This window comes from Polyergus mexicanus, unplaced genomic scaffold (assembly GCF_030449975.1).
Source record: "Polyergus mexicanus isolate NDT 795.1 unplaced genomic scaffold, iyPolMexi1.0 SCAF_17, whole genome shotgun sequence".
Lineage (NCBI taxonomy): Eukaryota > Metazoa > Arthropoda > Insecta > Hymenoptera > Formicidae > Polyergus > Polyergus mexicanus.
The window spans coordinates 3506963-3534401 of NW_027223337.1; the positions used below are offsets into that span (position 1 = coordinate 3506963).

The window sequence follows — 27439 nt, forward strand, 5'->3', positions numbered from 1 at the left end:
TAAGTGAGTTTAATCAAAAATTCTTGTACAAGTTAACGAAATTGAGGTTATACGTTTTTCTGCGCACATAGCTGAGATCGCTATGTACGCAAGTTTTGTTCGTTCGGAACGTCTTAGTTACGTGTCAGTAAGTGAGATTTATCTAAAATTCTTCTGCAACATCAAGGAAATCGAGAATATCCGCTTCACGGCATACATTGTTAAAACCGCTATGTACGCATGTTTTGGTCGTTCGGAACGTCTTAGTTACGTAGCAGTAAGTAAGTTTAGTCGAAAATTCTAGTACAACATTAAGGAAGTTGAGGATATACGTTTTTCTGCGCACAAAGCTGAGATCGCTATGTACCCAAGTTTTGGTCGTTCAGAACGTCTTAGTTACGTGCCAGTAAGTGAGTTTAATCAAAAATTCTTGTACAATATTAACGAAATTGAGGATATACGTTTTTCTGCGCACAAAGCTGAGATCGCTATGTACGCAAGTTTTGGTCGTTCGGAACGTCTTACATACGTGACTGTAAGTAAGTTTAGTCGAAAATTCTTGTACAACATTAAGGAAGTTGAAGATATACGTTTTTCTGCGCACAAAGCAGAGATCGCTATGTACCCAAGTTTTTGTGGTTTGGAACGTCTTAGTTACGTGTTAGTAAGTAAGTTTAGTCGAAAATTCTTGTACAACATTAAGAAAATTGAGGATATATGTTTTTTTGCGCACAAAGCTGAGATAGCTATGTACGCAAGTTTTGGTCGTTCGGAACGTCTTAGTTACGTGTCTGTAAGTAAGTTTAGTCGAAAATTCTTGTACAACATTAAGAAAATTGAGGATATATGTTTTTTTGGGCACAAAGCTGAGATCGCTATGTACCCAAGTTCTGGTCATTCGGAACGTCTTAGTAACGTGTCAGTAAGTGTGTTTTGTCTAAAATTCTTGTGCAACATCAAGGAAATTGAGAAGAACCGATTAACGACATACATTGTTAAAATCGCTATGTACGCAAGTTTTGGTCGTTTGGAACGTTTTAGTTACGTGTCAGTAAGTGAGTTTAGATGAAAATTCTTGTACAACGTTACCGAAATTGAGGATATAAGTTTTTCGGCGCACAAAGCTGAGATCGCTATGGACGCAAGTTTTGTTCGTTCGGAACGTCTTAGTTACGTGCCAGTAAGTGAGTTTAATCAAAAATTCTTGTACAATGTTAACGAAATTGAGGATAAATGTCTTTCTGCGCACAAAGCTGAGATCGCTATGTACGCAAGTTTTGGTCGTTCGGAACGTCTTAGTTACGTGACTGTAAGTAAGTTTAGTCGAAAATTCTTGTACAACATTAAGGAAGTTAAGGATATACGTTTTTCTGCGCACAAAGCAGAGATCGCTATGTACCCAAGTTTTGGTGGTTTGGAACGTCTTAGTTACGTGTGAGTAAGTAAGTTTAGTCGAAAATTCTTGTACAACATTAAGAAAATTGAGGATATATGTTTTTTTGCGCACAAAGCTGAGATCGCTATGTACGCAAGTTTTGGTCGTTCGGAACGTCTTAGTTACGTGTCAGTAAGTGAGTTTAGTCGAAAATTCTTGTACAACGTTACCGAAATTGAGGATATACGTTTTTCTGCGCACAAAGCTGAGATTGCTATGTACCCAAGTTTTGGTCTTTCGGAACGTCTTAGTTACGTGTCAGTAAGTGTGTTTAGACGAAAATTCTTCTGCATCATCAAGGAAATTGAGGATATATGTTTTTCTGCCCACAAAGCTGAGATCGCTATGTACGCAAGTTTTGTTCGTTCGGAACGTCTTAGTTACGTGTCAGTAAGTGTGTTTAGACGAAAATTCTTCTGCATCATCAAGGAAATTGAGGATATATGTTTTTCTGCCCACAAAGCTGAGATCGCTATGTACGCAAGTTTTGTTCGTTCTGAACGTCTTAGTTACGTGTCAGTAAGTGTGTTTAGACGAAAATTCTTCTGCAACATCAAGGAAATTGAGGATATATGTTTTTCTGACCACAAAGCTGAGATCGCTATGTACGCAAGTTTTGTTCAGTCGGAAAGTCTTAGTTACGTGTCAGTAAGTGAGTTTAGTCGAAAATTCTTCTGCAACATCAAGGAAATTGAGGATATACGTTTTTCTGCGCACAAAGCTGAGATCGCTATGTACCCAAGTTCTGGTCATTCGGAACGTCTTAGTAACGTGTCAGTAAGTGAGTTTAGTCGAAAATTCTAGTACAACATTAAGGAAGTTGAGGATATACATTTTTCTGCGCACAAAGCTGAGATCGCTATGTACGCAAGTTTTGGTCGTTCGGAACGTCTTAGTTACGTGCCAGTAATTGAGTTTAATCAAAAATACTTGTACAATGTTAACGAAATTGAGGATATACGTTTTTCTGCGCACAAAGCTGAGATCGCTATGTACGCAAGTTTTGGTCGTTCGGAACGTCTTAGTTACGTGTCTGTAAGTAAGTTTAATCGAAAATTCTTGTACAACGTTAAAGAAATTGAGGATATACGTTTTTCTGCGCACAAAGCTGAGATCGCTATGTACCCAAGTTTTGGTCGTTCGGAACGTCTTAGTTACGTGCCAGTAAGTGAGTTTAATCAAAAATTCTTGTACAATGTTAACGAAATTGAGGATATACGTTTTTCTGCGCACAAAGCTGAGATCGCTATGTACGCAAGTTTTGGTCGTTCGGAACGTCTTAGTTACGTATCAGTAAGAGAGATTTGCCTAAAATTCTTGTGCAACATCAAGGAAATTGAGAAGAACTGCTTCACGGCATACATTGTTAAAATCGCTATGTACGCAAGTTTTGTTCGTTCGGAACGTCTTAGTTGCGTACAAGTAAGTGAGTTTAATCAAAAATTCTTGTACAATGTTAGCGAAATTGAGGATATACGTTTTTCGGTGCACATAGCTGAGATCGCTATGTATGCAAGTTTTGTTCGTTCGGAACGTCTTAGTTACGTGTCAGTAAGTGTGTTTAGACGAAAATTCTTCTGCATCATCAAGGAAATTGAGGATATATGTTTTTCTGCCCACAAAGCTGAGATCGCTATGTACGGAAGTTTTGTTCAGTCGGAAGGTTTTAGTTACGTGTCAGTAAGTGAGTTTAGTCGAAAATTCTTGTGCAACATCAAGGAAATTGAGAAAATCCGCTTCTCGGCATACATTGTTAATATCGCTATGTACGCAAGTTTTGTTCGTTTGCAACGTCTTAGTTACGTGTCAGTAAGTGTGTTTTGTCTAAAATTCTTGTGCAACATCAAGGAAATTGAGAAGAACCGATTAACGACATACATTGTTAAAATCGCTATGTACGCAAGTTTTGGTCGTTCGGAACGTTTTAGTTACGTGTCAGTAAGTGAGTTTAGATGAAAATTCTTGTACAATGTTAACGAAATTGAGGATAAATGTCTTTCTGCGCACAAAGCTGAGATCGCTATGTACGCAAGTTTTGTTCGTTCGGAACGTCTTAGTTACGTGCCAGTAAGTGAGTTTAATCAAAAATTCTTGTACAATGTTAACGAAATTGAGGATAAATGTCTTTCTGCGCACAAAGCTGAGATCGCTATGTACGCAAGTTTTGGTCGTTCGGAACGTCTTAGTTACGTGACTGTAAGTAAGTTTAGTCGAAAATTCTTGTACAACATTAAGGAAGTTGAGGATATACGTTTTTCTGCGCACAAAGCAGAGATCGCTATGTACCCAAGTTTTGGTGGTTTGAAACTTCTTAGTTACGTGTGAGTAAGTAAGTTTAGTCGAAAATTCTTGTACAACATTAAGAAAATTGAGGATATATGTTTTTTTGCGCACAAAGCTGAGATCGCTATGTACGCAAGTTTTGGTCGTTCGGAACGTCTTAGTTACGTGTCTGTAAGTAAGTTTAGTCGAAAATTCTTGTACAACATTAAGAAAATTGAGGATATATGTTTTTTTGCGCACAAAGCTGAGATCGCTATGTACGCAAGTTTTGGTCGTTCGGAACGTCTTAGTTACGTGTCAGCAAGTGTGTTTAGACGAAAATTCTTCTGCAACATCAAGGAAATTGAGGATATATGTTTTTCTGCCCACAAAGCTGAGATCGCTATGTACGCAAGTTTTGTTCAGTCGGAAAGTCTTAGTTACGTGTCAGTAAGTGAGTTTAGTCGAAAATTCTTCTGCAACATCAAGGAAATTGAGGATATACGTTTTTCTGCGCACAAAGCTGAGATCGCTATGTACGCAAGATTTGTTCGTTCGGAACGTCTTAGTTACCGGTCAGTAAGTGTGTTTAGATGAAAATTCTTGTACAACGTTACCGAAATTGAGGATATAAGTTTTTCTGCGCACAAAGCTGAGATCGCTATGTACCCAAGTTTTGGTCTTTCGGAACGTTTTAGTTACGTGTCAGTAAGTGAGTTTAATCAAAAATTCTTGTACAAGTTAACGAAATTGAGGTTATACGTTTTTCTGCGCACATAGCTGAGATCGCTATGTACGCAAGTTTTGTTCGTTCGGAACGTCTTAGTCACGTGTCAGTAAGTGAGTTTAGTCGAAAATTCTTGTACAACGTTACCGAAATTGAGGATATACGTTTTTCTGCGCACAAAGCTGAGATCGCTATGTACGCAAGTTTTGTTCGTTCGGAACGTCTTTGTTACGTGTCAGTAAGTGTGTTTAGACGAAAATTCTTCTGCTACATCAAGGAAATTGAGGATATATGTTTTTCTGCCCACAAAGCTTAGATCGCTATGTACGCAAGTTTTGTTCGTTCGGAACGTCTTAGTCACGTGTCAGTAAGTGAGTTTAGTCGAAAATTCTTGTACAACGATACCGAAATTGAGGATATACGTTTTTCTGCGCACAAAGCTGAGATCGCTATGTACCCAAGTTTTGGTCTTTCGGAACGTCTTAGTTACGTGTCAGTAAGTGAGTTTAGTCGAAAATTCTTGTGCAACATCAAGGAAATTGAGAAAAACCGCTTCTCGGCCTACATTGTTAATATCGCTATGTACGCAAGTTTTGTTCGTTCGGAACGTCTTTGTTACGTGTCAGTAAGTGTGTTTAGACGAAAATTCTTCTGCTACATCAAGGAAATTGAGGATATATGTTTTTCTGCCCACAAAGCTTAGATCGCTATGTACGCAAGTTTTGTTCAGTCGGAAAGTCTTAGTTACGTGTCAGTAAGTGTGTTTAGACGAAAATCCTTGTGCAACATCAAGGAAATTGAGAAAAACCGCTTCTCGACATACATTGTTAAAATCGCTATGTACGCAAGTTTTGTTCGTTCGGAACGTCTTAGTTACGTGTCAGTTAGTGAGTTTAGTCGAAAATTCTAGTACAACATTAAGGAAGTTGAGGATATACGTTTTTCTGCGCACAAAGCTGAGATCGCTATGTACCCAAGTTTTGGTCGTTCGGAACGTCTTAGTTACGTGCCAGTAAGTGAGTTTAATCAAAAATTCTTGTACAATGTTAACGAAATTGAGGATATACGTTTTTCTGCGCACAAAGCTGAGATCGCTATGTACGCAAGTTTTGGTCGTTCGGAACGTCTTAGTTACGTGTCAGTAAGTGAGTTTAGTCGAAAATTCTTGTACAACGTTACCGAAATTGAGGATATACGTTTTTCTGCGCACAAAGCTGAGATTGCTATGTACCCAAGTTTTGGTTTTTCGGAACGTCTTAGTTACGTGTCAGTAAGTGAGTTTAGTCGAAAATTCTTCTGCAACATCAAGGAAATTGAGGATATACGTTTTTCTGCGCACAAAGCTGAGATCGCTATGTACCCAAGTTTTGGTCGTTCGGAACGTCTTAGTAACGTGTCAGTAAGTGAGTTTAGTCGAAAATTCTAGTACAACATTAAGGAAGTTGAGGATATACGTTTTTCTGCGCACAAAGCTGAGATCGCTATGTACCCAAGTTTTGGTCGTTCGGAACGTCTTAGTTACGTGCCAGTAAGTGAGTTTAATCAAAAATTCTTGAACAATGTTAACGAAATTGAGGATATACGTTTTTCTGCGCACAAAGCTGAGATCGCTATGTACGCAAGTTTTGGTCGTTCGGAACGTCTTAGTTACGTGTCAGTAAGTGAGTTTAGTCGAAAATTCTTGTACAACGTTACCGAAATTGAGGATATACGTTTTTCTGCGCACAAAGCTGAGATTGCTATGTACCCAAGTTTTGGTCTTTCGGAACGTCTTAGTTACGTGTCAGTAAGTGTGTTTAGACGAAAATTCTTCTGCATCATCAAGGAAATTGAGGATATATGTTTTTCTGCCCACAAAGCTGAGATCGCTATGTACGCAAGTTTTGTTCGTTCGGAACGTCTTAGTTACGTGTCAGTAAGTGTGTTTAGACGAAAATTCTTCTGCATCATCAAGGAAATTGAGGATATATGTTTTTCTGCCCACAAAGCTGAGATCGCTATGTACGCAAGTTTTGTTCGTTCGGAACGTCTTAGTTACGTGTCAGTAAGTGTGTTTAGACGAAAATTCTTCTGCAACATCAAGGAAATTGAGGATATATGTTTTTCTGACCACAAAGCTGAGATCGCTATGTACGCAAGTTTTGTTCAGTCGGAAAGTCTTAGTTACGTGTCAGTAAGTGAGTTTAGTCGAAAATTCTTCTGCAACATCAAGGAAATTGAGGATATACGTTTTTCTGCGCACAAAGCTGAGATCGCTATGTACCCAAGTTCTGGTCATTCGGAACGTCTTAGTAACGTGTCAGTAAGTGAGTTTAGTCGAAAATTCTAGTACAACATTAAGGAAGTTGAGGATATACGTTTTTCTGCGCACAAAGCTGAGATCGCTATGTACGCAAGTTTTGGTCGTTCGGAACGTCTTAGTTACGTGCCAGTAATTGAGTTTAATCAAAAATACTTGTACAATGTTAACGAAATTGAGGATATACGTTTTTCTGCGCACAAAGCTGAGATCGCTATGTACGCAAGTTTTGGTCGTTCGGAACGTCTTAGTTACGTGTCTGTAAGTAAGTTTAATCGAAAATTCTTGTACAACGTTAAAGAAATTGAGGATATACGTTTTTCTGCGCACAAAGCTGAGATCGCTATGTACCCAAGTTTTGGTCGTTCGGAACGTCTTAGTTACGTGCCAGTAAGTGAGTTTAATCAAAAATTCTTGTACAATGTTAACGAAATTGAGGATATACGTTTTTCTGCGCACAAAGCTGAGATCGCTATGTACGCAAGTTTTGGTCGTTCGGAACGTCTTAGTTACGTATCAGTAAGAGAGATTTGCCTAAAATTCTTGTGCAACATCAAGGAAATTGAGAAGAACTGCTTCACGGCATACATTGTTAAAATCGCTATGTACGCAAGTTTTGTTCGTTCGGAACGTCTTAGTTGCGTACAAGTAAGTGAGTTTAATCAAAAATTCTTGTACAATGTTAGCGAAATTGAGGATATACGTTTTTCTGCGCAGAAAGCTGAGATCGCTATGTACGCAAGTTTTGGTCGTTCGGAACGTCTTAGTTACGTGTCAGTAAGTGAGTTTAGTCGAAAATTCTTGTACAACGTTACCGAAATTGAGGATATACGTTTTTCTGCGCACAAAGCTGAGATTGCTATGTACCCAAGTTTTGGTCTTTCGGAACGTCTTAGTTACGTGTCAGTAAGTGAGTTTAGTCGAAAATTCTTGTACAACGTTAAAGAAATTGAGGATATACGTTTTTCTGCGCACAAAGCTGAGATCGCTATGTACCCAAGTTTTGGTCGTTCGGAACGTCTTAGTTACGTGCCAGTAAGTGAGTTTAATCAAAAATTCTTGTACAATGTTAACGAAATTGAGGATATACGTTTTTCTGCGCACAAAGCTGAGATCGCTATGTACGCAAGTTTTGGTCGTTCGGAACGTCTTAGTTACGTATCAGTAAGAGAGATTTGCCTAAAATTCTTGTGCAACATCAAGGAAATTGAGAAGAACTGCTTCACGGCATACATTGTTAAAATCGCTATGTACGCAAGTTTTGTTCGTTCGGAACGTCTTAGTTGCGTACAAGTAAGTGAGTTTAATCAAAAATTCTTGTACAATGTTAGCGAAATTGAGGATATACGTTTTTCTGCGCAGAAAGCTGAGATCGCTATGTACGCAAGTTTTGGTCGTTCGGAACGTCTTAGTTACGTGTCAGTAAGTGAGTTTAGTCGAAAATTCTTGTACAACGTTACCGAAATTGAGGATATACGTTTTTCTGCGCACAAAGCTGAGATTGCTATGTACCCAAGTTTTGGTCTTTCGGAACGTCTTAGTTACGTGTCAGTAAGTGAGTTTAGTCGAAAATTCTTCTGCAACATCAAGGAAATTGAGGATATACGTTTTTCTGCGCACAAAGCTGAGATCGCTATGTACCCAAGTTCTGGTCATTCGGAACGTCTTAGTAACGTGTCAGTAAGTGTGTTTAGACGAAAATCCTTGTGCAACATCAAGGAAATTGAGAAAAACCGCTTCTCGGCCTACATTGTTAATATCGCTATGTACGCAAGTTTTGTTCGTTCGGAACGTCTTTGTTACGTGTCAGTAAGTGTGTTTAGACGAAAATTCTTCTGCTACATCAAGGAAATTGAGGATATATGTTTTTCTGCCCACAAAGCTTAGATCGCTATGTACGCAAGTTTTGTTCAGTCGGAAAGTCTTAGTTACGTGTCAGTAAGTGTGTTTAGACGAAAATCCTTGTGCAACATCAAGGAAATTGAGAAAAACCGCTTCTCGACATACATTGTTAAAATCGCTATGTACGCAAGTTTTGTTCGTTCGGAACGTCTTAGTTACGTGTCAGTTAGTGAGTTTAGTCGAAAATTCTAGTACAACATTAAGGAAGTTGAGGATATACGTTTTTCTGCGCACAAAGCTGAGATCGCTATGTACCCAAGTTTTGGTCGTTCGGAACGTCTTAGTAACGTGTCAGTAAGTGAGTTTAGTCCAAAATTCTAGTACAACATTAAGGAAGTTGAGGATATACGTTTTTCTGCGCACAAAGCTGAGATCGCTATGTACCCAAGTTTTGGTCGTTCGGAACGTCTTAGTTACGTGCCAGTAAGTGAGTTTAATCAAAAATTCTTGTACAATGTTAACGAAATTGAGAATATACGTTTTTCTGCGCACAAAGCTGAGATCGCTATGTACGCAAGTTTTGGTCGTTCGGAACGTCTTAGTTACGTGTCAGTAAGTGAGTTTAGTCGAAAATTCTTGTACAACGTTACCGAAATTGAGGATATACGTTTTTCTGCGCACAAAGCTGAGATTGCTATGTACCCAAGTTTTGGTCTTTCGGAACGTCTTAGTTACGTGTCAGTAAGTGTGTTTAGACGAAAATTCTTCTGCATCATCAAGGAAATTGAGGATATATGTTTTTCTGCCCACAAAGCTGAGATCGCTATGTACGCAAGTTTTGTTCGTTCGGAACGTCTTAGTTACGTGTCAGTAAGTGTGTTTAGACGAAAATTCTTCTGCATCATCAAGGAAATTGAGGATATATGTTTTTCTGCCCACAAAGCTGAGATCGCTATGTACGCAAGTTCTGGTCATTCGGAACGTCTTAGTTACGTGTCAGTAAGTGAGTTTAGTCGAAAATTCTTCTGCAACATCAAGGAAATTGAGGATATACGTTTTTCTGCGCACAAAGCTGAGATCGCTATGTACGCAAGATTTGTTCGTTCGGAACGTCTTAGTTACCGGTCAGTAAGTGAGTTTAGATGAAAATTCTTGTACAACGTTACCGAAATTGAGGATATAAATTTTTCTGCGCACAAAGCTGAGATCGCTATGTACCCAAGTTTTGGTCTTTCGGAACGTTTTAGTTACGTGTCAGTAAGTGAGTTTAATCAAAAATTCTTGTACAAGTTAACGAAATTGAGGTTATACGTTTTTCTGCGCACATAGCTGAGATCGCTATGTACGCAAGTTTTGTTCGTTCGGAACGTCTTAGTTACGTGTCAGTAAGTGAGATTTGTCTAAAATTCTTCTGCAACATCAAGGAAATCGAGAATATCCGCTTAACGGCATACATTGTTAAAACCGCTATGTACGCATGTTTTGGTCGTTCGGAACGTCTTAGTTACGTAGCAGTAAGTAAGTTTAGTCGAAAATTCTAGTACAACATTAAGGAAGTTGAGGATATACGTTTTTCTGCGCACAAAGCTGAGATCGCTATGTACTCAAGTTTTGGTCTTTCGGAACGTCTTAGTTATGTGCCAGTAAGTGAGTTTAATCAAAAATTCTTGTACAATGTTAACGAAATTGAGGATATACGTTTTTCTGCGCACATAGCTGAGATCGCTATGTACGCAAGTTTTGTTCGTTCGGAACGTCTTAGTCACGTGTCAGTAAGTGAGATTAGTCGAAAATTCTTGTACAACGTTACCGAAATTGAGGATATACGTTTTTCTGCGCACAAAGCTGAGATCGCTATGTACGCAAGTTTTGTTCGTTCGGAACGTCTTTGTTACGTGTCAGTAAGTGTGTTTAGACGAAAATTCTTCTGCTACATCAAGGAAATTGAGGATATATGTTTTTCTGCCCACAAAGCTTAGATCGCTATGTACGCAAGTTTTGTTCGTTCGGAACGTCTTAGTCACGTGTCAGTAAGTGAGTTTAGTCGAAAATTCTTGTACAACGATACCGAAATTGAGGATATACGTTTTTCTGCGCACAAAGCTGAGATCGCTATGTACCCAAGTTTTGGTCTTTCGGAACGTCTTAGTTACGTGTCAGTAAGTGAGTTTAGTCGAAAATTCTTGTGCAACATCAAGGAAATTGAGAAAAACCGCTTCTCGGCCTACATTGTTAATATCGCTATGTACGCAAGTTTTGTTCGTTCGGAACGTCTTTGTTACGTGTCAGTAAGTGTGTTTAGACGAAAATTCTTCTGCTACATCAAGGAAATTGAGGATATATGTTTTTCTGCCCACAAAGCTTAGATCGCTATGTACGCAAGTTTTGTTCAGTCGGAAAGTCTTAGTTACGTGTCAGTAAGTGTGTTTAGACGAAAATCCTTGTGCAACATCAAGGAAATTGAGAAAAACCGCTTCTCGACATACATTGTTAAAATCGCTATGTACGCAAGTTTTGTTCGTTCGGAACGTCTTAGTTACGTGTCAGTTAGTGAGTTTAGTCGAAAATTCTAGTACAACATTAAGGAAGTTGAGGATATACGTTTTTCTGCGCACAAAGCTGAGATCGCTATGTACCCAAGTTTTGGTCGTTCGGAACGTCTTAGTTACGTGCCAGTAAGTGAGTTTAATCAAAAATTCTTGTACAATATTAACGAAATTGAGGATATACGTTTTTCTGCGCACAAAGCTGAGATCGCTATGTACGCAAGTTTTGGTCGTTCGGAACGTCTTAGTTACGTGTCTGTAAGTAAGTTTAGTCGAAAATTCTTGTACAACGTTAAAGAAATTGAGGATATACGTTTTTCTGCGCACAAAGCTGAGATCGCTATGTACCCAAGTTTTGGTCGTTCGGAACGTCTTAGTTACGTGCCAGTAAGTGAGTTTAATCAAAAATTCTTGTACAATGTTAACGTAATTGAGGATATACGTTTTTCTGCGCACAAAGCTGAGATCGCTATGTACGCAAGTTTTGGTCGTTCGGAACGTCTTAGTTACGTGTCAGTAAGAGAGATTTGCCTAAAATTCTTGTGCAACATCAAGGAAATTGAGAAGAACCGCTTCACGGCATACATTGTTAAAATCGCTATGTACGCAAGTTTTGTTCGTTCGGAACGTCTTAGTTGCGTGCAAGTAAGTGAGTTTAATCAAAAATTCTTGTACAATGTTAACGAATTTGAGGATATACGTTTTTCGGGGCACATAGCTGAGATCGCTATGTACGCAAGTTTTGTTCGTTCGGAACGTCTTAGTTACGTGTCAGTAAGTGTGTTTAGACGAAAATTCTTCTGCATCATCAAGGAAATTGAGGATATATGTTTTTCTGCCCACAAAGCTGAGATCGCTATGTACGGAAGTTTTGTTCAGTCGGAAGGTCTTAGTTACGTGTCAGTAAGTGAGTTTAGTCGAAAATTCTTGTGCAACATCAAGGAAATTGAGAAAATCCGCTTCTCGGCATACATTGTTAATATCGCTATGTACGCAAGTTTTGTTCGTTTGCAACGTCTTAGTTACGTGTCAGTAAGTGTGTTTTGTCTAAAATTCTTGTGCAACATCAAGGAAATTGAGAAGAACCGATTAACGACATACATTGTTAAAATCGCTATGTACGCAAGTTTTGGTCGTTCGGAACGTTTTAGTTACGTGTCAGTAAGTGAGTTTAATCAAAAATTCTTGTACAACGTTACCGAAATTGAGGATATTAGTTTTTCGGCGCACAAAACTGAGATCGCTATGGACGCAAGTTTTGTTCGTTCGGAACGTCTTAGTTACGTGCCAGTAAGTGAGTTTAATCAAAAATTCTTGTACAATGTTAACGAAATTGAGGATAAATGTCTTTCTGCGCACAAAGCTGAGATCGCTATGTACGCAAGTTTTGGTCGTTCGGAACGTCTAAGTTACGTGACTGTAAGTAAGTTTAGTCGAAAATTCTTGTACAACATTAAGGAAGTTGAGGATATACGTTTTTCTGCGCACAAAGCAGAGATCGCTATGTACCCAAGTTTTGGTGGTTTGGAACGTCTTAGTTACGTGTGAGTAAGTAAGTTTAGTCGAAAATTCTTGTACAACATTAAGAAAATTGAGGATATATATTTTTTTGCGCACAAAGCTGAGATCGCTATGTACGCAAGTTTTGGTCGTTCGGAACGTCTTAGTTACGTGTGTGTAAGTAAGTTTAGTCGAAAATTCTTGTACAACATTAAGAAAATTGAGGATATATGTTTTTTTGCGCACAAAGCTGAGATCGCTATGTACGCAAGTTTTGGTCGTTCGGAACGTCTTAGTTAAGTGTCAGCAAGTGTGTTTAGACGAAAATTCTTCTGCAACATCAAGGAAATTGAGGATATATGTTTTTCTGCCCACAAAGCTGAGATCGCTATGTACGCAAGCTTTGTTCAGTCGGAAAGTCTTAGTTACGTGTCAGTAAGTGAGTTTAGTCGAAAATTCTTCTGCAACATCAAGGAAATTGAGGATATACGTTTTTCTGCGCACAAAGCTGAGATCGCTATGTACGCAAGATTTGTTCGTTCGGAACGTCTTAGTTACCGGTCAGTAAGTGAGTTTAGATGAAAATTCTTGTACAACGTTACCGAAATTGAGGATATAAGTTTTTCTGCGCACAAAGCTGAGATCGCTATGTACCCAAGTTTTGGTCGTTCGAAACGTCTTAGACACGTGTCAGTAAGTGAGTTTAGTCGAAAATTCTTGTACAACGTTACTGAAATTGAGGATATACGTTTTTCTGCGCACAAAGCTGAGATCACTATGTACCCAAGTTTTGGTCTTTCGGAACGTTTTAGTTACGTGTCAGTAAGTGAGTTTAATCAAAAATTCTTGTACAAGTTAACGAAATTGAGGTTATACGTTTTTCTGCGCACATAGCTGAGATCGCTATGTACGCAAGTTTTGTTCGTTCGGAACGTCTTAGTTACGTGTCAGTAAGTGAGATTTGTCTAAAATTCTTCTGCAACATCAAGGAAATCGAGAATATTCGCTTAACGGCATACATTGTTAAAACCGCTATGTACGCATGTTTTGGTCGTTCGGAACGTCTTAGTTACGTAGCAGTAAGTAAGTTTAGTCGAAAATTCTAGTACAACATTAAGGAAGTTGAGGATATACGTTTTTCTGCGCACAAAGCTGAGATCGCTATGTACTCAAGTTTTGGTCGTTCGGAACGTCTTAGTTATGTGCCAGTAAGTGAGTTTAATCAAAAATTCTTGTACAATGTTAACGAAATTGAGGATATACGTTTTTCTGCGCACATAGCTGAGATCGCTATATACGCAAGTTTTGTTCGTTCGGAACGTCTTAGTCACGTGTCAGTAAGTGAGTTTAGTCGAAAATTCTTGTACAACGTTACCGAAATTGAGGATATACGTTTTTCTGCGCACAAAGCTGAGATCGCTATGTACGCAAGTTTTGTTCGTTCGGAACGTCTTTGTTACGTGTCAGTAAGTGTGTTTAGACGAAAATTCTTCTGCTACATCAAGGAAATTGAGGATATATGTTTTTCTGCCCACAAAGCTTAGATCGCTATGTACGCAAGTTTTGTTCGTTCGGAACGTCTTAGTCACGTGTCAGTAAGTGAGTTTAGTCGAAAATTCTTGTACAACGATACCGAAATTGAGGATATACGTTTTTCTGCGCACAAAGCTGAGATCGCTATGTACCCAAGTTTTGGTCTTTCGGAACGTCTTAGTTACGTGTCAGTAAGTGAGTTTAGTCGAAAATTCTTGTGCAACATCAAGGAAATTGAGAAAAACCGCTTCTCGGCCTACATTGTTAATATCGCTATGTACGCAAGTTTTGTTCGTTCGGAACGTCTTTGTTACGTGTCAGTAAGTGTGTTTAGACGAAAATTCTTCTGCTACATCAAGGAAATTGAGGATATATGTTTTTCTGCCCACAAAGCTTAGATCGCTATGTACGCAAGTTTTGTTCTGTCGGAAAGTCTTAGTTACGTGTCAGTAAGTGTGTTTAGACGAAAATCCTTGTGCAACATCAAGGAAATTGAGAAAAAACGCTTCTCGACATACATTGTTAAAATCGCTATGTACGCAAGTTTTGTTCGTTCGGAACGTCTTAGTTACGTGTCAGTTAGTGAGTTTAGTCGAAAATTCTTGTGCAACATAATGGAAATTGAGAAAAACCGCTTCTCGGCATACATTGTTAAAATCGCTATGTACGCAAGTTTTGTTCGTTCGGAACGTCTTAGTTACGTGTCAGTAAGTGAGTTTAGTCGAAAATTCTTGTGCAACATCAAGGAAATTGTGAAAAACCGCTTCTCGGCATACATTGTTAAAATCGCTATGTACGCAAGTATTGTTCGTTCGGAACGTCTTAGTTACGTGTCAGTAAGTGAGTTTATTCGAAAATTCTTGTGCAACATCAAGGAATTTGAGAAGAACCACTTCTCGGCATACATTGTTAAAATCGCTATGTACGCAAGTATTGTTCGTTCGGAACGTCTTAGTTACGTGTCAGTAAGTGAGTTTATTCGAAAATTCTTGTGCAACATCAAGGAATTTGAGAAGAACCACTTCTCGGCATACATTGTTAAAATCGCTATGTACGCAAGTTTTGTTCGTTCGGAACGTCTTAGTTACGTGTCAGTAAGTGAGATTTGTCTAAAATTCTTCTGCAACATCAAGGAAATCGAGAATATCCGCTTAACGGCATACATTGTTAAAACCGCTATGTACGCATGTTTTGGTCGTTCGGAACGTCTTAGTTACGTAGCAGTAAGTAAGTTTAGTCGAAAATTCTAGTACAACATTAAGGAAGTTGAGGATATACGTTTTTCTGCGCACAAAGCTGAGATTGCTATGTACTCAAGTTTTGGTCGTTCGGAACGTCTTAGTTATGTGCCAGTAAGTGAGTTTAATCAAAAATTCTTGTACAATGTTAACGAAATTGAGGATATACGTTTTTCTGCGCACATAGCTGAGATCGCTATGTACGCAAGTTTTGTTCGTTCGGAACGTCTTAGTCACGTGTCAGTAAGTGAGTTTAGTCGAAAATTCTTGTACAACGTTACCGAAATTGAGGATATACGTTTTTCTGCGCACAAAGCTGAGATCGCTATGTACGCAAGTTTTGTTCGTTCGGAACGTCTTTGTTACGTGTCAGTAAGTGTGTTTAGACGAAAATTCTTCTGCTACATCAAGGAAATTGAGGATATATGTTTTTCTGCCCACAAAGCTTAGATCGCTATGTACGCAAGTTTTGTTCGTTCGGAACGTCTTAGTCACGTGTCAGTAAGTGAGTTTAGTCGAAAATTCTTGTACAACGATACCGAAATTGAGGTTATACGTTTTTCTGCGCACAAAGCTGAGATCGCTATGTACCCAAGTTTTGGTCTTTCGGAACGTCTTAGTTACGTGTCAGTAAGTGAGTTTAGTCGAAAATTCTTGTGCAACATCAAGGAAATTGAGAAAAACCGCTTCTCGGCCTACATTGTTAATATCGCTATGTACGCAAGTTTTGTTCGTTCGGAACGTCTTTGTTACGTGTCAGTAAGTGTGTTTAGACGAAAATTCTTCTGCTACATCAAGGAAATTGAGGATATATGTTTTTCTGCCCACAAAGCTTAGATCGCTATGTACGCAAGTTATGTTCAGTCGGAAAGTCTTAGTTACGTGTCAGTAAGTGTGTTTAGACGAAAATCCTTGTGCAACATCAAGGAAATTGAGAAAAACCGCTTCTCGACATACATTGTTAAAATCGCTATGTACGCAAGTTTTGTTCGTTCGGAACGTCTTAGTTACGTGTCAGTTAGTGAGTTTAGTCGAAAATTCTTGTGCAACATAATGGAAATTGAGAAAAACCGCTTCTCGGCATACATTGTTAAAATCGCTATGTACGCAAGTTTTGTTCGTTCGGAACGTCTTAGTTACGTGTCAGTAAGTGAGTTTAGTCGAAAATTCTTGTGTAACATCAAGGAAATTGAGAAAAACCGCTTCTCGGCATACATTGTTAAAATCGCTGTGTACGCAAGTATTGTTCGTTCGGAACGTCTTAGTTACGTGTCAGTAAGTGAGTTTATTCGAAAATTCTTGTGCAACATCAAGGAATTTGAGAAGAACCACTTCTCGGCATACATTGTTAAAATCGCTATGTACGCAAGTATTGTTCGTTCGGAACGTCTTAGTTACGTGTCAGTAAGTGAGTTTATTCGAAAATTCTTGTGCAACATCAAGGAATTTGAGAAGAACCACTTCTCGGCATACATTGTTAAAATCGCTATGTACGCAAGTTTTGTTTGTTCGGAACGTCTTAGTTACGTGTCAGTAAGTGAGTTTATTCGAAAATTCTTGTGCAACATCAAGGAATTTGAGAAGAACCACTTCTCGGCATACATTGTTAAAATCGCTTTGTACGCAAGTTTTGATAGTTCGGAACGTCTTAGTTACGTGTCAGTATGTGAGTTTATTCGAAAATTCTTGTACAACAATAAGTAAAATGAGGATATACGTTTTTCTGCGCACAGAGCTGAGATTGCTATGTATGCAAGTTTTGTTCGTTCGGAAAGTCTTAGTTACGTGTCAGTAAGTGTGTTTAGACGAAAATCTTTGTGCAACATCAAAGAAATTGAGAATAACCGCTTCTCGGCATACATTGTTAAAATCGCTATGTACGCAAGTTTTGTTCGTTCGGAAGGTTTTAGTTACGTGTCAGTAAGTGAGTTTAGTCGAAAATTCTTGTGCAACATCAAGGAATTTGAGAAGAACCACTTCTCGGCATACATTGTTAAAATCGCTATGTACGCAAGTTTTGATAGTTCGGAACGTCTTAGTTACGTGTCAGTAAGTGAGTTTAGTCGAAAATTCTTGTGCAACATCAAGGAAATTGTGAAAAACCGCTTCTCGGCATATATTGTTGAAATCGCTATGTACGCAAGTTTTGTTCGTTCGGAACGTCTTAGTTACGTGTCAGTAAGTGAGTTTAGTCGAAAATTCTATTGCAACCTCAAGGAAATTGAGAAAAACCGCTTCTCGGCATACATTGTTAATATCGCTATGTACGCAAGTTTTGTTTGTTCGGAACGTCTTAGTTACGTGTCAGTAAGTGAGTTTAGTCGAAAATTCTTGTGCAACATCAAGGAAATTGAGAAGAACCACTTCTCGGCATACAGTGTTAAAATCGCTATGTACGCAGTTTTGTTCGTTCGGAACGTCTTAGTTACGTGTCAGTAAGTGAGTTTAGTCGAAAATTCTTGTGCAACGTCAAGGAAATTGAGGATATACGTTTTTTTGCGCACAAAGCTGAGATCGCTATGAACGCAAGTTTTGTTCATTCGGAAAGTCTTAGTTACGTGTCAGTAAGTGAGTTTAGTCGAAAATTCTATTGCAACATCAAGGAAATTGAGAAAAACCGCTTCTCGGCATACTTTGTTAATATCGCTATGTACGCAAGTTTTGTTTGTTCGGAACGTCTTAGTTACGTGTCAGTAAGTGAGTTTAGTCGAAAATTCTTGTGCAAGATCAAGGAAGTTGAGAAGAACAGCTTCTCGGCATACATTGTTAAAATCGCTATGTACACAAGTTTTGTTCGTTCGAAACTACTTAGTTACGTGTCAGTAAGTGAGTTTAGTCGAAAATTCTTGTGCAACATCAAGGGAATTGAGGATATACGTTTTTCTGCGCACAACGCTGAAATCGCTATGTACGCAAGTTTTGCTCGTTCGGAACGTCTTAGTTACGTGTGTGACGTCCTAGCCGCACGTCAAATTTTATTTAAACAATATATTTATTGTTAATACACCCATAGGAGGTGAAAGAAGTAAAATCCGGGGAAAATTATTCGTCCAAGACAAAGTTCTAACTTGTAAAATAGTATTCATACTTGAGAGTCACCCCGTATGTAGCCAACGCTTGAGCACGCCAGCGGGTGACGCAAAGGTAACTATCATATGTATAAACCATAAGAATAAGAAGTACTCTGCGTTGATACCACTGCATCAGACAAACGATTCAAACGCTTTAAAAATTGTAATACATATTATATATATATATATAAATATATATATATATATATATATATATATATAAGTATACAAAAGATCTAACTTCAAAAGCATTAAATCCAATCAGGAGACACAAGCAAAAAGAATGAAACAGTGAACAATGCAGATGTAATGTTATTACGCTTTAATATAATAATTTTAAGTACACATATATTTATATGCACATCATAATATTATATTAGTAATCTTCATACGCATTTATGCATTTTATGCTACGCGTATACGCATCCTATATAACATAGCGCTTTATTATTCATAATGCGAAATTAAGAGTATAAGAAATAATATTTTATTCACTATAGTATTATAAGAGTTTTATAAGAGCCTTAAGTACTCTGCGTTGATACCACTGCTTTGGCCGTCGATCGATATTCTTATCCGGCCGCTCGATAAGATTAAGCCGGACAAACAAGTTGGAATGTTCCGAGGGAACGATATAGCTGTCCTTCTCGCACAGAGATCCCTACCAGCGGCGCTTCCACTTGCCATTGCTCCCGCCCATGGGTCTCCCACCAGCATCAGGAAGCCTAAGGCGAAGCATAGGAAGAATATCCCACTATCTACAAGAGGCGATCCCACTGCAGCATCTCTCCCACCAACACCCGAAGACCGGAGGAGCTCAGTGCAAGTCCGACATCCAGCATTATTATTTCGACGCTCATACGGTTAACACAGTTACTACTTTCGTACTAAAACCATTCTCTGTCTCCATTGCCGTGGCGTTTAGCATTTAATAATCCGGCGTACGCGAATCTCGACGGCGTCGACAAATTTCAGTACGAGTCTTCGAGACTCTTAGACATACTCCATTATTGAATAGTGAGTTTACCAGTCGCAAGTCTTGCGACTGTAATATTGTTAATCTAACGTCGTATAGCAATAATGAGTATTTTATATTACGGATTGCAATTTATTCGACACCCGGTTGTTCCTACTTCCTTGATCGACCGTCACTCATCGCACGAAAATTGAAATCTTTGGAGGACTACTAAGTAGAAAGGAATTCAGCGTGCTACATAGACAGTTACTCTAGCATATATTCAAATACGTAAAACATGGTAAGTTAAGGTACCACTGAGCATTGAATGACAAGTTGACATCTTCTGATCCCGGGTAGACTCGGTGAAATGCAGAGAAGACCCAAAACTAATATCTTTTCCATAAATACTTACCAGTAAAAGATTAAACTCAATTTAACAACTACTTAAACAATATAGTCGCGTTCTAAAGAGTCACTTAACATCGGTAATATAATTCCCTTTTTTTTTCTTATCTTTGACTACTGGGACGTGACAATAGCGATCTCAGCTTTGTGCGCAGAAAAAAGTATATCCTCAATTTCCTTGATGTTGCACAAGAATTTTCGACTAAACTCACTTACTGACACGTAACTAAGACGTTCCGAACCAACAAAACTTGCGTACATAGCGTTTTTAACAATGTATGCCGAGAAGCGGTTATTCTCAATTTCCTTGATGTTGCACAAGACTTTTCGACTAAACTCACTTACTGACACGTAACTAGGACGTTCCGAACGAATAAAACTTGCGTACATAGCGATCTCAGCTTTGTGCGCAGAAAAACGTATATCCTCAATTTCCTTGATGTTGCACAAGAATTTTCGACTAAACTCACTTACTGACACGCAACTAAGACGTTCCGAAAGAGGAAAACATGCCTTCATAGCGATCTCTGCTCTGTTGCAAAGAAAGCGTTTCTCCTCAATTTCCTTGATGTTGTACAAGAATTTTCTCCAAATCTCACTTACTGACACGTAACTAAGACGTCCCGAACGAACAAAACTTACGTACATAGCTATCTCAACTCTGTGCGCAGAAAAGCGTATCTCTTCAATTTTCTTGATGTTGTACAAGAATTTTCGACTAAACTCACTTACTGACACGCAACTAAGACGTTCCAAGCGAGCAAAACTTGCCTACATAGTGATCTCTGCTCTGTGCCAAGAAAAGCGTTTATCCTCAATTTCCTTGATGTTGTACAAGAATTTTCTGCAAATCTCACTTTGTTCAAGAAAGTAAGCGTTTTATAAATTATATTATTAATTTTGTTTCTCGAACGTTCTAAAGCGAGACGTTACGTGCGAAGCCTTGTTTTCATTCCGTTTTTGCGGTTTCTTCGTATCGTTCGATTCTGACAAACACCTCGTTGTCGATAGCCGATTGGCTCTCGGAATCGAACGATCGAAATTCCTCCTTTTTTGTAGTACCCGTATCAACCAGGACTATTGTACGTGGATCGCAGAGAAGGTTTTTCGTTAAGACACTTCGTCGCAAGCCTTCACCGGGAGCACACCGAACGCCTCACGCTCATAAAGTTATAATTAAACGATAATTCGCGTGTCCGCTCATATCTTGCTGTCGCGTGCGATTACCTAAGACGGTCCGGGAGTTGGTGTCGAAAGGAATAAATACTGTTCAACAAACTAAACCCGGACAAATCAATTACGTCCTATCTCTCCGATCGGCGAAACAAATAAATTCTGTTAATGTGGACGTGTAAATCGAAGGCGCGGCTACATTAAATGGTCCTTCGAGCCGGATTTTGGAAAAACAGATAGTGATCCGGTAATCAGTTCGCGGAGTGCGAGTGAGAACGCTGACACGCTAAGGTAACAGCACTTATAAAAACTATCGCGAGACGGAGACGGTGCGCGATATCAAAACATCTATCCGCATTCCGCTGCCGTAAATAATAACGTGAGTGCGTAGAAAGGACTTCCGGGAAAATAAAGTGCGCGAAGTCAACCTTGCATCCCTTTGCATTAATAAAGTTGTGCTCTTAAGCACAACGTATCATTATTATTTGCGCCCTGCGTAATCCGCAGTGCCGCGCAAATCTCGCGCTTCTCAGCGCTTTGCACAGCTTAAGTGCAATCTTTGTGCTCTTTAGCACTTCGCACCTCAGAGTGCGACCTGCGTAATCCGCAGTCACACATAGTTGTCGCACGCTTTAGCGCGCGGCACGGTTAAGTGAAAATTATAGTGCGTCTTCGCACATCCGCGTGCGACGGACCAGTCGTCACGCTTCAGCATCTCTACAACCACCAGGTGGTAAATTGTTGCTGAAAGGCTTCATCTTATCGGCCTACCATCATGACGGACTCACTGCAGGGCCTCCTCATCGAGCAATCTATTACAATAAGCTCGATGAAGCGAGTGTTCCCCAACTTTAAGAAAATGGGCAAGGCCAACGTCACGCAATACAAGGCGAAGAGTCGACTGGACGCCTTGGAGACATTATGGGAAAGGTGTCAACGTCTCAACGTCCAGTTTCAGCAAATAGCAACGGCCGACGAACAGCGTACAGTCCAATACTTCACCGAGGAGGAATTCTTTACGGCCGAGGACGTCTACCACGAAGCGGCGGACTACCTCGCAGACGTGATAGGTAAATTCTCTCGGTGCGACCCAAATGCGGCATCAACGGTAAGCGACATTTCTTCTCGCGAATTGTCTGGTGCGGTTTCATTGCAATTACCGCGCATCCCGTTGCCGAAATTTTCCGGTAATTTCGCGGAATGGGAAAACTTCCGCGGAATATTCGAATCGCTCGTCGCCTCGAAAGAATCGCTGTCGAATACGCAGAAATTACATTATTTAAAAGCCAGTGTCACGGGCGAAGCCGCTGTATTAATTAATCATGTTAAGATTGCAGACGCAAATTACGATGGTGCGTGGAAATTACTTATTGAAGAGTACGATAATCAAAACGCGATTATTCATGCGCATATTCATGCTTTCGCTGATTTGCCTATTATGAAAACGGAATCCGCTGTCGAACTCAAAGGTTTACGCGATACCGTTGCCGCGTCATTAGCCGCGTTAACAAATTTAGGCAGACCTGTTGAAAAATGGGATGACTTATTAGTCTATATTGTTTCGCAAAAATTTAGTCCACGCACACGTAATGAGTGGAATCTGCAACGCGGTAAATCAACCGCATCTCCGACGTATGAAGAGATTCGAGATTTTATGACGCTGCGAATTCGAGGACTAACCGATCATTCTAAGTTAAATGCCGACACTTCGTCTCATAAAAATAAAGGCTCTAATCGGGCCTCGGTGAATAACGTAGCCACCGAAAAATGTTTGAATTGTTCCGGCAATCATAATTTGATGTTATGCGACGAGTTTAAGCGTAAATCCGTCGAACAGAGAACTCAGTTTCTCAAATCGCACAAATGTTGCTTTAATTGTTTAAAGGTCGGCCATTTCCCGACCTCTTGCAAGAGTAAAAAACGCTGTAATTTGTGCCGAGCACATCATACGCTCTTGCATCGTGACTCGAATATACCAGTACAGAAGATTAGTGAAAATTTTGTTTCGGAAAACAAAGCGCTTAACGCTCAACCGAGCGGCTCAGCCGCCCCTGAGATAAAGAACGAGACCGCCGTCGCTTCCGTTCAAACGATTCATTCGCCGCTGAAAAATCCGCCGAACGTGTTACTAACCACCGCATGGGTAATACTGCGTACCATCGAAGGACGTAAATTTAAAGTTCGTGCGTTGTTAGATCAAGGCTCGGCTGTTAGCTTTATTTCGGAATCGTTGTGTCAAACTTTGCGCACGAAACGTTCCCGCGCGAGCCTCCACGTACAGTGTTTCGGCGAACGATACAGTGGCGTAGCGAAATCTCAGGTGTCTCTTACTCTCGAGTCTTGTAATGGGCGAGGTTCCTCAACCTTTTCTTTGACTGCTTTCGTATATCAAAAAATTACGTCATACGTTGGCTCAAAGACTAAAACCGTAGATTGTTGGCCGCATTTACGGAAATTATCTCTTGCGGATCCGGATCCGTTTAGCAATCATCCGATCCATCTGCTCATCGGATCAGATTTATATGGATCGTTATTAAAGCAAAAGATAAAACATGGTCCGACCGGAACTCCGACGGCCCAGCTTACTGCTTTAGGATGGATATTATCCGGTCCTACCGGAACTTCTAATTCAATTACCGGTTCCGCGACTTCATTAAATTGCGTAACAATTCCTTCGCTCGATTCTCTCCTTCAAAAATTTTGGGAGATCGAGGAAATTTCTTCCGAACTTCAGCTGTCGGAAGAAGATAAAAAATGCGAACAACATTTTATCGAAACACATCAGCGTGCCGAAGACGGCCGCTATATAATACGGTTACCATTTAAAACCAACCCTCCGCTCGATATAGGATCTTCGCGCGAAACTGCCGCGCTTCTTTATTCGAAATTAGAACAACGCCTACGAAAAAATCCGGATCTCGCGAAACCCTATCATTCTTTCTTAAATGAATATAAATCTATGGGTCATATGGAACCTGTCTCCGACGAAAATCCGACGCTTAACCAAGCTGTGTATATACCGCATCATCCGGTACTAGCGAGTCTAGCAGCACGACGAAACTTCGCGTAGTATTTAACGCGTCGTGCAAAACGAGCAATGATTCTACATTAAATAATCATTTAATGACCAGGCCTAAATTACAACGCGATTTGTCCTCAATTATCCTTCGTTGGCGTCAGTTTCGTTATGTGTACACTGTCGAACTCAAAGAAGCTTCCTTGTTTTGGCTCCGTTACGTGCAACAACGTCATTTTCCATCCGAAATTCAAGCGTTAAACGATAAAAGTTTACTGCCAAGATCCAGTTCTTTGTTATCGCTTTATCCCTTTCTCGGGAAAGATAAATTAATTCGCCTTGGCGGGCGGATTGACAATTCGTCACTCAGTTATGATGAACGGCACCCTATAATTTTACCGAAACATCGAATTTCGGATTTATTAATCGCTCAAGCTCATAAAGCCTCTCTTCATGGAGGCACTCAATTAATGTTAAGAATTTTATGCCAAAATTATTGGATAATTTCAGCGCGCACCAGTGTAAAATCTCTTATACGTAGTTGTGTAAAGTGCGTACGCGAACGCGCACGTACCTCGCAACAGCTGATGGGGAATCTCCCCCAGCCCCGCGTCAAGCCTTCGGCTCCGTTCTCGCACACAGGCGTCGATTACGCCGGGCCGATGAATATCATTCCGTCAGTCGGCCGCGGTCAACGATCCAAAAAATATTATGTTGCCGTTTTTATTTGTCTCTCGACAAAGGCCGTCCATTTAGAATACGTAGATGATTACGCTAGTAATGGTTTTCTCTCCGCCTTTCGGAGATTTGCAAGCCGTCGCGGTCTTCCATCCGACATGTACAGTGATAACGGCACTAATTTTCAAGGCGCGGACCGCGAATTAAACACTACCTTTCAGCGACTTGTCGCCGACCCTCAAATACAAGACGCTATCGCTAATGATAACATAAAATGGCATTTTATACCTCCCTCTGCTCCGCATTTCGGCGGACTTTGGGAAGCCGGTGTCAAAGGATTAAAGTTTCATTTGAAACGAGCGATTGGTTCCCGAACCTTATCGCAGATCGAGTTCGCTACGCTGCTGTGTCAAATCGAGGCTTGCCTAAATTCCCGCCCGATTTCCGCGTTACATGATGATCCGAATGACTTTTCCGCGTTAACTCCGGGTCATTTTTTAGTCGGTCGCCCGTTAGTAAGCCCGCCTGAAGAATCTGTTTTAGATATCGATTCGAATCGGCTGTCTCGATGGCAGCAAGTGCGTGCGATTTTAGAGCAGATCTGGCGTTCTTGGTCTTCTGATTATTTGCATACATTGCAACAAAGGCGTAAATGGCGAGAAAACGAACCGGAGCTCAAAATTAACGAGCTGGTATTGTTGAAAAATAATTTGGCACCTCCTTCGAAATGGGAACTTGCCCGAATATTAGACGTACATCCGGGATCGGATGGGCATGTCCGAGTAGTTACATTGCATACTGCCAAAACCACTCTAAAGCGACCAATAACGCAGATCTGTCAGCTACCGATATCAAGTGACACTGGCTCTTAAATTAATTTGCGTTTTCTTTATGCGTTAATAATTAAGTTTGACTTTAATTATCGTCACGCTCTGTATATGTACATATATCTATTCTAAAAACGCCTATGTAAATAACCCTATGCTAAGATTTACTGATTAAGTTAACTCATGTATTTCGATTGATTCACCAACGATCTTTATCGGTACTCTTTTCCTATTATTGTATGTTGAAAAATTTGCTGTAGAGCTCTTCGGACCGTCTGATCGAGAATTATCATTAAGATGCCGTGTATCGATTATGTTGGTAGGATTTAACCAGTTATTTCGTAACCTACCCGGTATACGAGGCGAGCGGGATGTTCAAGAAAGTAAGCGTTTTATAAATTATATTATTAATTTTGTTTCTCGAACGTTCTAAAGCGAGACGTTACGTGCGAAGCCTTGTTTTCATTCCGTTTTTGCGGTTTCTTCGTATCGTTCGATTCTGACAAACACCTCGTTGTCGATAGCCGATTGGCTCTCGGAATCGAACGATCGAAATTCCTCCTTTTTTGTAGTACCCGTATCAACCAGGACTATTGTACGTGGATCGCAGAGAAGGTTTTTCGTTAAGACACTTCGTCGCAAGCCTTCACCGGGAGCACACCGAACGCCTCACGCTCATAAAGTTATAATTAAACGATAATTCGCGTGTCCGCTCATATCTTGCTGTCGCGTGCGATTACCTAAGACGGTCCGGGAGTTGGTGTCGAAAGGAATAAATACTGTTCAACAAACTAAACCCGGACAAATCAATTACGTCCTATCTCTCCGATCGGCGAAACAAATAAATTCTGTTAATGTGGACGTGTAAATCGAAGGCGCGGCTACACACTTACTGACACGCAACTTAGACGTTCCGAACGAGCAAATTTGCCTACATAGCGATTTCTGCTCTGTGCCAAGAAAAGCATTTCACGTCAATTTCCTTGATGTTCGACAAGAATTTTTGACTAATCTCACTTACTGACACGTAACTAAGACGTTCCGAACTAGCGAAACTTGCCTACATAGCGATCACTGCCCTGTGCGCAGAAAACCGTTTCTCCTCAATTTTCTTGATGTTATACAAGAATTTCCGACTAAACTCACTTACTGACACGCAACTAAGATGTTCCGAACGAGCAAAACTTGCCTACATAGCGATCAGTGATCTGCGTGCAGAAAAGCGATTTACCTCAATTTCCTTGATGTTGTACAAGAATTTCCGACTAAACTCACTTACTGACACGTAACTAACACGTCCCGAACAAACAAAACTTACGTACATAGCTATCTCAACTCTGTGCGCAGAAAAGCGTTTCTCCTCTATTTCCTTGATGTTGTATAAGATATTTCGTCTAAACTCACTTACTGACACGCAACTAAGGCGTTCCGAACGAGGAAAACATGCCTTCATAGCGATCTCTGCTCTCTTGCAAGAAAAGCGTTTATCCTCAATTTCCATGATGTACAAGAATTTTCTGCAAATCTCACTTACTGACACGCAACTAAGACGTTCCAAACGATCTAAACTTGCCTACATAGCGATCTCTGCTCTGTGCCAAGAAAAGCGTTTCTCCTCAATTTCCTTGATGTTGTAGAAGAATTTTCGACTAAACTCACTTACTGACACGCAACTAAGACGTTCCGAACGAGAAAAACTTGCCTACATAGCGATCTCTGCTCTGTGCCAAGAAAAGCGTTTCTCCTCAATTTCGTTGATGTTGTACAAGAATTTTCGTTTAAACTCAATTACTGACACGTAGCTAAGACGTTCCGAACGAGCAAAACTTGCCTACATAGCGATCTTGCTCTGTGCCAAGAAAAGCGTTTTTCATCAATTTCCTTGATGTTGTACAAGAATTTTCGACTAAACTCACTTACTGACACGCAACTAAGACGTTCCGCACGAGC

The 27439-nt window shown here is 40.0% G+C and overlaps 2 protein-coding genes across 2 annotated transcripts; both read left to right on the plus strand.

Moving 5' to 3' along the window:
- The first annotated feature begins 21743 nt into the window (after positions 1-21743).
- LOC138940824 (uncharacterized) lies at positions 21744-24038 on the plus strand. The gene is made up of 2 exons (XM_070310046.1): positions 21744-22038; positions 22519-24038. Exons 1-2 carry the CDS (start codon positions 21744-21746, stop codon positions 24036-24038), a joined length of 1815 nt encoding a protein of 604 aa, XP_070166147.1.
- A 533-nt stretch (positions 24039-24571) lies between these two features.
- LOC138940826 (uncharacterized) lies at positions 24572-25534 on the plus strand. The gene has a single exon (XM_070310047.1). It carries the CDS (start codon positions 24572-24574, stop codon positions 25532-25534), a length of 963 nt encoding a protein of 320 aa, XP_070166148.1.
- The last annotated feature ends 1905 nt before the right edge of the window (positions 25535-27439 follow it).

Excerpts from the sequence above, each read along its gene's own strand:
- LOC138940824 (XM_070310046.1), top strand. The coding sequence starts at position 21,744 with ATGACGGACTCACTGCAGGGCCTCCTCATCGAGCAATCTATTACAATA. Across the intron at positions 22,039-22,518 it reads CTACCTCGCAGACGTGATAG|TCTATATTGTTTCGCAAAAA; the intron begins GTAAATTCTCTC and ends ATGACTTATTAG.
- LOC138940826 (XM_070310047.1), top strand. The coding sequence starts at position 24,572 with ATGGGGAATCTCCCCCAGCCCCGCGTCAAGCCTTCGGCTCCGTTCTCG.